Below are 11,640 nucleotides of genomic sequence, written 5' to 3'. Positions count from 1 at the left end.
CTGTTGGAGCGGGGCCAGAGGAGGCCCCGGAGATGCTGGGAGGGCTGGAGCCCCTCTGCTGGGAGGACAGGCTGGGAGAGTTGGGGGGGTTCAGCCTGAAGAAGAGAAGGCGAAAAAGGGGAGACCTCAGAGCCCCTTCCAGTGCCTAAAGGGGCTCCAGGAGAGCTGGGGGGGGGACTCTGCATCAGGGAGGGGAGTGATGGGACGAGGGGGAACAATTTTACACTGAAAGAGGGGAGATTGAGATATGAGGAAGAAACTCTTGCCTGTGTGGGTGGTGATCCCCTGGGGCAGGTTGCCCCGAGCAGCTGTGGCTGCCCCATCCCTGGAGGTGTTCAAGGCCAGGTTGGACGGGGCTTGGAGCAACCTGGGCTGGGGGGAGGTGTCCCTGTCCAGGGCAGGGGTGTTGGAACAAGATGAGCTTTCAGGTTCCTTCCAATTCAAACCATTCTGTGATTCCATAAGTCTAAGTTCGTGGTTATTGCGGCACTGGTGCAGCTTTCCCATGGCCTACAGTCCCTGCCTGGGCATTGTTCTCCTGTTAAATCTGGCATGCTAAATTTATTTTGAGATCTTCTGTTCGATTCCACTTGCAAAAGTAATCTCCAAATACAGCACCTTTCCTTAACTAATGCAGCATGTGTATGGTAACTGCTCAATGAGTTTCATTTGGTATCTGTCCAAGTGGCTTGAAGGAAGGGTCAGCCAGGGACAATGAGTTCAGCTTGCCCAGTGGCTCAGAGATGTTTCTTTGAACTCAGGGAGATAAAAAGGGTTTGTTTTTTCTTATTCAAAAAAAAAAAGGAGGTTGAAGTCACTGGGAGTTGTGCAAGGCACAGCAGTCAGGGAGCCCTTGTTTGTTGCTGTATCCAAAAGGATTCTGAACTTTGCTGTGTGGCCACGATGCCTCTGCTTTGGTCATGCCCACTGCTTTGGTCTCCCCACTCACCTGCCGGGACAGGTCTGGTTCTCATCTGCTCAGATCCACTCCTCGAGTCACATCTCTGATCAGGGCAACCAAAGACAGGAGAAGCTGTGCTGATTGTCCCTTCTGTGTCAGGTGGAAGCTGTATAGACCCACAGGCACCGGTTGACTTAAGAACAAGGAAATGTATTTTGAGGAATACTTGTATTTCAAAGACTGTATAAGTTGGGGTTTGGTCATGGTGTTTGTTTTTTTTTTTCCAGAAGTCTTACAAACCATTTGTACAGTCCCATTGCCTGATTGTGCCTATGGATAAGTTTTGCAGAGCTGGAACTGTATTTGGCTTTATTCCTTGCATTGCAAAATGGGTTGTGATGGGTGTGATGATAGTGATGAGTGTGAGTACTTAATGAACATAAGCTGACCTGAGCACAGAAATCTTCCTTAGGAGGACTGGGGTGAGGAAGGGAGCACGGGAAAGGAGCCATGCCAGCACAGGGAGGCATGGAAATGGTGACGCTGGCTTTGTTGGAAAATTCCCTTGAACACACACAGCAGCAGGGGCTTGAGCAATTCTGACAAGTGGCACAAGGCATCGCCTCACCTACATCTGAAGAACTGCTCTCTGCCTGGAGAGGAAAGCTGTTCCGAATTTCTAGCCCCTGGTCGTTGCTGAAATGTACTGTTGTGAAAGGCTGAGCTGCTCTTAGGGTAACATAAGGCAATTGGCATCTTCTCGGGGCAGTCCTGTTCACGGGTGAATGTATGGGTTTTGTTCCGAGTGCCTTACTATAATGGTTGACCTGGCTTAGATATGGTTTCAGCCAGTACTTTGTCTCTGCAGCTTCTTCACTGAGCTATGTCTCACTGCAAATTAAAATGTCTTGAGCTACCAGAGTATTGTTGAGGAGTCTTATAATCTATAAGAAACAGGAGCTGCTAACGTTGTGCTGAGACTCCCCAGCAGCTCTGGCCTGTTGTCTGTGTGGTTTGGCAGATGTTTTGTGTCTGTGGGAGGTAATATTTGTCTGCCCAGACATCATGCACTGAGGCAGTATTTTTTTTCCCCTTTAATATTAATGCTTCTGAGCGAGTCTTGCAAGAGCTGTGGCCTTTCACATACTTGCAGGTTTTCAGCGTTAAACTGGTTTAATTTCTTGGCTTGGTGCTGCTGCTTTTATGATTCACTAGTCTTGTGTTTGGTTGCATATCTCTAACTTGTTGAATAATCATGAGGACCTTTGTCCCAGATTTCTGTAGCCAACACTGGGAGGGGGAAGGGGGATTTTTTTTTTTAAGAAAGCTTTTTGCTGAATCTCTCATGACTCTAGAGAAAGTCCTCCTTTACAGTTCTCCTTTTCAGGGGGTATTTAAAACATTCAGTTCCCTCTCATTTGAGGAGAGACTTCCTTTTCTCACAGAGACTAACAACAGAAGGTTGTTCTTAGCCAGTCTGCAGCATTTAACCAGCTCCCTTATAACAAAATCCCTTTCTGTCTTTTACTTTTTGAAATGCTGTAGCTCGGGGGATAAGAAAAGCTTTGCTTTTGCACAAGAAACCATCTTTGTCATTGCTATTCCTCCATAAGTCCCATTAGAAAAAAATAAGGTAGGAGTAGTAAAAGTTGATATGTGATAGTAAAAGGAATAAACCCAGGGTAATGAAGGGAAAAGGCAAACGACTTTTGCCAGTCATATCTGTTATGGGGCTATACTGAATAAATGGGAATAGAATTGAGCAGTGGAGTTAAGAGCATGAGTGGACTAGAAATACGATATAATGAGATGTTAAATGATACAGCAGTCAAAACATTTTAGTCCATACTGGAGTAATTCTTACATACTGAAACATAAATAGACACTGAATTTTATATACATGTATTCATCCTCAACTTGTAAAAGTGTGTTGCATTGTTCATCAATTTGAAATCAGTTCAGTGCAGGTGGTGTCCTCCAGAACTGCATGTTTTATACCTGTTGTGCTCTTAACAAGCTTCAGGGCCTGTTTGGCTTTTGCAGAAGAAGGATGCGCATGGTGGGAATTGCCAAGTGTCCTGAGGCTCAGCACAGGGCTGGCGCTCTGTCCTGTACAGATGTGCAGGGAGAGTAAGTTCTGGGCCAGTATTAGTGCCTGGAGGTTTCCATTCCCTTTACACCAGGGATCCAAGTGCTGCGCTGTGCTGTCAGACCCCTGTCCCTGAGAAGCAGTGGGTTATGCCAGACCTTCAGGAAACAAGTGGAGACTGCAGTGGTGACATCTGGAATGACCCAAATGGGCACTGTGGTACAGTTGTCGAACCAGGGGTTGGGGTGTTCACTCTTTATTGGAAGACAGAGGACTGTATTGTTTTGCTTTACGAAAATAAAAACACAGGCTTGTGCTAGACATTGGAATTTCCAGAGGCTTTTCCACGAGCAGAGCCAGCAGCTGGAGTGCAAATCAAGCTCGTGTCATCCAGGTTCACCTCTTGATCTCTTCATTCACAATAGTGCAGTGGCATCATAGATGAGAAGTCACCTCCATTATTTTTCATCATTTAAAATCAGTGCATCCTGTTTCTTGCTGTAGGGTGCTATCTGCTTGTTTTTCTGGCTGAAGTTCATATGGACAGCTTCTCAGCCCCAGGAGCTGATAAAGCTGTGGAAAGACCTTTAGGTGGAAAAAAAAAATAAAAATCTTAAGAGTCTTGTCAGAAGAGGGAAAAGAAGTCTAGTTTTCATTTAATAAGTAAATAAGGCTGACAGATGTATGAAAGTCATTTTGAAATGCTGAGGTTTTCAAGGTGTAATTTAAGAAGCACATAATGCAGGACTTCATAATTGTACAAACTACAGACATTTCTGACCTTGCGATGTAAAATAGGGTTAGTATTATTAAAGAATGATAGGCCTGTGGTTGATATCATTAAAATGGAAACGATGCTCTTTTAGAGGTACCGTGGACAATTAATGACAGGGTAATGGTCCCATTATGTTGTCTTTTCTTTTAGATTAAAACTCAGCTCACATTTCTCAGTTTCTGATGTCAATGCCCTGTCTCCTTTTTCTCCAGGCAACTCCAAAACACAATGTATGGGGGAGAGTTAAGTTTCTGCACTGGAATTATAAAATATTTAGCACTTTCCTTCCTGTTCTGTGCAAGTTTTACCTCTGTAAAAATTTAAAACAACTACAAGGAGAAATTGAGCAGAATGTATATTTTGTAGATACAGACTTCTGTATACATTTAGATAATAAGCTTTAATGTAACATCTGGAACTTCTAAGTATTTGGAATACACAAATGTCTTTTCAGAGGAAAGGGTGTTTAATAACACTGATAGCTTCCAAGTAAGCAGAGAATATTTATATGGTTATAAAGAAGACTAGATTCTGAATGGAAGGTCATTAAGTACTCAGTTGTGAAACTGAGATTTTTTTTTTTTTTAAGAACCTGTCACTACTTGCAGAGAGAAGCAAGTGGTAGGAGAAAGTACAGTATATTGAATTAACTTCAAAAATTCTTGCTAACATTTTGATGTTAAAAAGAAAATATTAGCACATGGGACTATCCCACTTCATTTTCAATTGTGCATGTTATTCTTAGCAAGAGAAGAAAACAGTTTTTTGTTTGTTTTTTTTTTTTTTTTTTAAAAGATAAAGGAGTGGGAGGACATGATACATTGTAGCTGTAAAAATTCCTCTTCCTGCAAGGCTCTTCATTTTATAATGGGGGCATAACTGAGTACACCTCTCAAAGTTTTTAGTATTTGTCATAGTTGATCTTTGTTTAGGGTTCCAGTAATGGCATTAGTGAAGCGTGCAGGCTCCTGTGTTGGAGCAGTTCTCTATAATCTGAGAAACATGCTTTTCTCAAGTGAGGTCCTAAATTACATTGTTGGTGGCCTTGCAGCTACTTCTGTGACTTTCCAAATGTATTCGGTAGTGGTGTGTATTTGTTGGTGGTATATATTTGTTTGCTGTGTTGCAAGAACTTTTGACGTGTTGAAGAGCTCCCCTATAATTAGACTTACAATTTCCATGTTATGATGCATTAAAAATATTGGCCAAGATAAGATAGGCATCTTGTTATTAGCAGCTAGAATTTTGTTATCCCTGTTATACCATCTTGTAAGAGATGATAAAATTGCAGTGAAAGCGAAGCAGGATGAGGGATCTGCATCGGTGTCTGGATGAGAGCCATTGCAGGATTTACTGTCAGTAATTCATGAAGTGCCAGCTCTCCTTTCGAGGCAAGTGGTAGTGGATGCAGAGCTTTAGTCTTTTCCTCGTAAGGTTTTGAAGTGCCTAGAAAACTTGGAGGAAGGGTGTTTTTCACTTGTGCTATGGCAGTCTCTTCAGCTGGACTTGTGGCATCCTGTCTGCCTAAACTAGCGTTGCAATTTTCATTTGATACCATTATTTTATGCTTGGAGTGTTGTTCCATGGTACGCAGTTTCAAGAATTCAAATATTTCGTCTTGGGTCTGAATTTCATTGTGATTGTGGCTTGTGTGAAAATTGTAGGCTAGTTTTCTTTTTGGATACAGGTGTTATATTAATGTTCAGTTCAATACTGGAAAGGCATAAGGCAGAATGCAGGAAATACCAGTCTAGCCAGACTGACGCTGAGCACATACTTCTACCTATGCTGCTAAGTGTAATTCTAGCTAAACCTGCAGTAATGCTGCTTCTTCGGGTTGTGTTGTGCTAAAAGGCTGGGAGCTAATAAGATGTGGTTGGGGAGGGTCTTGTGTTTGGGGGAAGAAGGAGGTCTGAGGGAGTAGTTGAGGTTTTCTATTCTCAGTTTTGTAACTGGGCTTGTCTTCCAGCAAGAGCTTTTGGGTTGTGGTTCCAGGTAGCTGACTTGCCATGCAAGAGATGGAGCAGAACTTGGAAAGTTCTCTCCTAAAGAGATGCTTAAGTGATGACTGCAACTACCTGGGACTGTTTCGTACTCTGGCCCAAAACCTGTGCTCAAGAAGCAACTGCTTTAGTCCCTTTCTCTTATGGTGTCCCCCCGCCTTCTCCCCCAAGCTGTCCACATTTTCTGGTCGTCTCCATAGCCAGTGCTCCTTTCCCCGTCCCCTCTTCCCACCTGTCCTCACCAGCGGCTGGTATCAGCCAGGAATCCTTTACAGAGGTCTGTATCTCACGACATACCTCACTTGTGATGTGTAAGTGATTATTGCTGCTAGGTGTGAGGCTGCTGGTAAAGACATCATCCTGACCTGATGAATTAGCTGGGAAGTAGCTACAGCCCAAATTATCTGTGAGCCATCTGAGTAAGAATATATGTTTAAACTGCAACAGAAGGATGTTGTCTTCTAAAGTTGTAATAAAATTGAGTGGGAATGCTGTGTGCCGTGCACATTGGGTACCAGTGTTGAGGAGCTCCATGCCTCACATCAGCAGCAGCTGCTGTGTGAAACAGTTGAAATCTTTTTCTCTTGTTTGCAGCCCCAATCAGTACCTTGCTGAGGTTAACCTTATCTCGTTCACTGGGGCAAAGGCCATTAGAGCTGGCAGGCTAACTCAAAAGATACTAAGAAGTGAAAATAGCACATGATTTTAGAGCACTGGGTCAAGGTATACTGTGTCCAAACAGCACTGCCAGCAGCAGGGTTCAATCAGTAACTACTCCCGGGACACGTGCTCTTTGCAATGCTGGTCTTCCAACAGTGATGCTTCAGTGGTTCTTCTTGGGCAACGTACAGTTGAGGGAGGGGTATGGTTGCAGAATGGTTCTGGAAGACTGCCGCCATCACTCACGAGCAATACAGTAGAACTGGTTGGTGAGTCGTTAAAAAGTTGAAGAGTTCAGTGTTCATTTACTGGAGCAAAGGGTAACAGACCTTAAAATTACTTTGTTCTGATTGTTGTGCATCTGTGGAGTCTGTAAATAAGTAGTATTGCACAACCAAGGTAGTTTTCCCTTGGAAATTTGATATTGAAGTTCACTTTGGTGCCTGGTTCAAGTGATTTTCAGCATAGCAGCTCCTAACATTGCTTTAATAGAGCAGACAGAAAAACAAGCTGGTAATCATTGCCATGTTTTAAGGACCAATGTATTTCTACCTGCCAGTGCCATAAGCTTTTGGCAGAACAGTGCAAAACATGTTAAAACCATGAACTTTTCCAAGTAACGTCTCTACCTCAGTGGCCTGAAAACAACGTTTTTAACTGGGGACAAGTATGCGAGTGTTGGGAAAGCCAAGCGTTGCACAGCCTGGTGCCAAAGTACGGTGTGAGGTAGATGAGAGGAGATGGGTAACTCGTAAGCGCAGGGTGATCAGACAGAAAACAATGACTGTAAATCACCAAGGCAGATGTTTGGCTAGTTAGATTTTAGTTCTGTTGCTGAAGATGTCTGGCTCCAGTAGCTGATACAAAGAGGATTCTTTGTGAGTAGGCAAGTCTTTATTAATGCCGGATTTGTACTGGGAGTGGTATTTGTTTTCCTGGTAAGTGTCATCATATGAAGAACAGGATAACCTCTGAAACCTTTGGCCAATCTGAATTTGATAACGATCATTTGCTGCACATTTCCAAGGTGCCAGCCGTGTTCTGCTGAAGCTTTCTGGCTGGATTAGCCTCTGTGATTGTCTCAGAATTGCCCAAGCTTTCTTTAATCTATAAGGAAGTACAGCTTTTGTTGAATAAATATAGATTTAATTATAAATGTTAATTATGATTTTCAATGCAAATGATATTGATAACTATACTAAGTTAAATCCATTACAGGAGTGTTATGGATTGGTAGCGCATTAGAAAGCCACGATTCTGAAATCTGCATCTGTAATGATGCATAGTTGATGGTGTTGGTAGGATTTATTGGGGCACGGCACTGAGTGCTGGTGCCTGTGCTGCAGGTGGCGTGAGGCTGGAAGGGTTTGGGGAATGAGTGCAAGAATAGCGTTGAGGACTATGAAATCTGATGTAAGGAGAGGTTCTTCAGACACAAACCCACAACCAGATTTATTAAAGGAGAGGTTAAGAAATGACATGAATACAGTTACAAATTGGGAAGAGGTGCATTTTGTTTGCTCCCACGACCTTCAAAAACTAATAATGATGAGATGAATTCATAAGACAGTCCAAGGGTTGGCAGCTAAAGTTACGCAAGGGCCGATGAGAGCGCAGCCTGTAGGAATGAGCATCACCCACCTCTAGAAAAACTTCCAGTACTAATTCAAAAACTGGATGATCTTCCATGAAATAAGTGGTGGTTCAGTTGAGTTTTGCCACGGAGATCTGGGAGTGGAAGGCCCCTGATGGTGTTGTTTGTTCAGGGCACAGTTTTTAGTGATCCCCCAACCTTAAGACGCACATGAGGGTGTAGTTGTAGCGTTGAACTGTTAATAGTCTGAGGGCCGTGAGATTCCTGGAGCCAAAGGCTTAGTGCTAAGGAGACAGAGCTGGCAGACCAAGCGAAACGTGGGCGTCCCCGTGTGCAGGACCGCAGACGGGGTGGATGGCGGAGCTGGGACACGCAGCAGCTGCGGGGGCAGATCTTATGGGGTGGTGTTCCGGTACAAATTAAAAAAAAAACAAAACCCAAAACCTAAGAGGAAAACACACTATACTTAATTATTTGTCATTAGGCAGCAAGGGGGGTTAATTGTTGGGGTCAGGGTGAATCTTTTCATTTTGTCCTTTTTAATAGAGATTAAAAGCTAAAAGTTTCCATCCCTAAAACAGCAGAAGGGGCCCTGTGGGAGCTGTTTGAATAACTAAGCTCAGGAGGGGTTGGCCTCGCATCAGGAGCCTCGGTTGCCTCCAAATTCCTCTGCTGTGGGGCTGCAGCACCTCCTGCCCTCTGCCAGCGGGCTGCTGGGTGAGCCTGGCGGGACCGGCAGAGCTCTGGGAACTCCTCCAGTCTCAGCAGGGCACTGAGGTAGGGAACGAGGCATCCCTGCTGGGTTTTGTCCTTTCTTCTAGTATTTACACACTTTTTTCCCCCCCAGAGAACCAAAATAAAAATAAGACTCTCTCAGTAATAGCTGCTGGTATAGATACAAAAATAACATGAGTTCTGTTTCAAAAACATCAGACTGAAGTGGGTGGGAGATTGGAAACTGTTGTGGTCTTCATTTAATAAACATCTTGTTCCTCTCTTTTGCTTTCCTTTTGGAAATCTTGGTTTGTTTGGTGTGCATTTCAGTTTGTATTCCAAAGTTTATAATTGACGTAAGTTAGGTTCCCAATGGGCAGCAAACAGTCTCCAGTCTCTCAAAACCATATTAAAATGTAATAAAGGAGGAGGGTTTTTTTTTTCTATATTCTTGTTTGTATACCTCAATTTCTCTTAAATTAGAAATGTGATTTTTTTAATGGCAAACTTTACCATATGCAGGGAAATCGAGTTTGGGGTCTATTCTCACTCCTTCCAAAACCAGCAGAACTGCAGCAGTTTAAGGGGCTGCAGAGCCTTTGAAAGGGAGCTGAACCAAGCACGGTATGAAATTATTAGTTACCATCACTGATATGTATGTGTAGGGGAAATACCGCAGGCGTTGACTGTGTAAAGAAAGCCACACGGGTCACACCTGAAGGTGGTGTTGAGGCCTTAGGGTGGTCGTTTCTGAGACGGCTCAGGGCGAGCGGCTGTTGCCCGCTGCTGCCGAGCATCCCTTCCCCTTATTTAATGGAGCTGCATCTGTGCCAGAGGTTAGTTATTCTGTTGTGGAGGTTTTCTGTCCAAAGGGTACACTTTCATCTGGGCTAAGCCAAGGCGTTTAGAAGAGGGACGGGAAATCCTGTTTATTAGAAGACTTTTATGTTCTCTCTCCCCACAGTGGAACCTCGTATGTGATGACGACTGGAAGGGACCCCTGAGCACCTCCCTGTTCTTTGTGGGCGTCCTGCTTGGATCTTTCGTGTCAGGACAGCTTTCAGACAAGTAAAGTATATACACCAGAGCTGCTGGCTCTTTGTTTGATGCTGTTTTGTAAGGAATTATTGTGTATGTGAAGTTTGCTATAGGTGTCTTCCTGCAACTACTAACATGTCTTTGTTCTGTGACTGTCTAATCTGAATGTACACAGTGTATAGAATAAACGTCCTGAAGTAGAATAGAAAGTTACAAAGATTGTTAGTGAGTGTTACCTTTATCCGTTTATTTTTTTCAGTGAAATCTCTTCTGGAGAAAACTGTTGTTATGCCAGAAAACAGGTGCAGGAGAGAAGTTTCATCTGGAAAAATCAGAACAATAACATTCTCTTCTAATTACTTTGGACTATGTTCAGAGAGTTCCCTGAGGCTTGTTTTCCTTCTGTTTGAAGTCAGATTTAAAATTCTCTTTTTGTAAACACCCATAGCTTCTCTTCCTTATCATCAAATACAGCATCTAAGTCCAATGACCTGTGTTTGTGGAAGCTGCAAAGCATGAATGCCGTTCAGCTATACTTTGGAGAAGGGAGGCTTTCTTCTTTAGGGATTTCTTTTTCTGTGTTTGTAGTCCCAGAGTACACTGGCTTTCCCTTTTATCAGTACAAACATGAAATAATGGAAGACACCATGGATTTTTGTGATGTTGACAAGTTGTTGGGTTTGGTTTTTTGGTTTTTGTTTTTTCTTTTAAAGCTCAATTTTTCTGATCATCTCTCTGTGAATTGCTGTGCTGACTTCTTGATTCCCAGAGAACAATATGTGGTCTTCTAATTTGCTGATTTACTTGTAGAGTTTCTATTTCTTTGAAACATAATCAGTATGTCTTGTAGATCCGTTCAGGTCCTTTACGTGGTTTCCTGTTCATCAGGTTGGATCAATCTTGAGCTTGGAGACAACGATCCTTAAAGATCAGCCAGCTCCTGCTGACTTCTCTCCAGAGCCCTATGCCATGGGATTTTTCCCAGCAGATCCCTGATCAGGCCAGCATTTGTTCTCCCTGTGATCCTGCCTTCTGCCTTGTTCTTCCCCTCTCAATCCTGCACTTCGCCACCACACAGCCAGCAGCCGCGGCTGCTGCCGGCCTTTCCATCCCCAAACAGTTCTCCCTTGTTTGCAAGCACGATGTCCAGCAGTGTCTCCCCTTGCCCCCTCATCGGACATCTGTGTTAGGAAGTTGTTGCTGATGCACTTTGGAAAATGCTTGGGTCTTGTCCCTCCAGCAGGTATTGGAGTGGTTGAAGTCCCTTTGAAGTGCCTTTGAACATAAGGCTTCCTCTGGTTGTCTGAAGAAGGCCTAATTTACTTCTTTCTGATCGGGTGGTCTGCAGCGGATACCCACAGCAGTGCCAGCATCGGGCTGCCTGCTAATCCTGGCCCATAAGCTCTCGGCTGGCTCCTCATCCCTCCCCAGGCAGAGCTCCGTGCCTTCCAGCTGCTCTCTCGCAGGAGGGGTGATTTCCCCTCTTTGCTGCAGGGATTCTCCCACCACTTCATCCTGGTGCTGCCGCAGGGCTTGTGTGCTTCGTTCCACAGAGCTCACAGCCCCTCGTCTGCAGTGAGGTGTCTTCCATGGTGGCTAACCAGCAGGTAAAGCAGGAGCTGTTCCGCTGCCAGAAGCCACGAGTTTCCTACTTTTGCCATCGTGGGAGTCTCCTCCCGCAGCTGCTTCACATGGTCACCCAGATCCTCACCAGGTGCAGTTGAGGAGGCCATCAGTGCAGCTCATCCGGTTCCTCTCGTAGCCTCTGAACCACAGCTAGCTCGTGGTCAAGAGACCGAGTGGATCCAGCACCCCATGAGCAGACTGCTCCAGCGAGGCTGCGCGCGGTGCTTTGCTGCTGCCGTC

General features: G+C 44.3%; 1 protein-coding gene across 1 annotated transcript in view; it reads left to right on the top strand.

Moving 5' to 3' along the window:
• Nucleotides 1–11,640, top strand: part of LOC104292013 (solute carrier family 22 member 5-like) — a 30,730-nt gene that overhangs the window by 4,361 nt on the left and 14,729 nt on the right. The window contains exons 2-3 of the mRNA XM_009891329.1: nucleotides 5,969–6,077; nucleotides 9,701–9,804. Coding sequence (XP_009889631.1) covers nucleotides 5,969–6,077; nucleotides 9,701–9,804 — 213 coding nt within the window. The remainder of the gene's footprint in view (nucleotides 1–5,968; nucleotides 6,078–9,700; nucleotides 9,805–11,640) is intronic.

This window comes from Charadrius vociferus, unplaced genomic scaffold (assembly GCF_000708025.1).
Source record: "Charadrius vociferus isolate BGI_N301 unplaced genomic scaffold, ASM70802v2 scaffold370, whole genome shotgun sequence".
Taxonomy (NCBI): Eukaryota; Metazoa; Chordata; class Aves; order Charadriiformes; family Charadriidae; genus Charadrius; species Charadrius vociferus.
The sequence above is the reverse complement of the archived record's forward strand: the minus strand, read 5'-3'. Positions and strand labels throughout refer to the sequence as shown.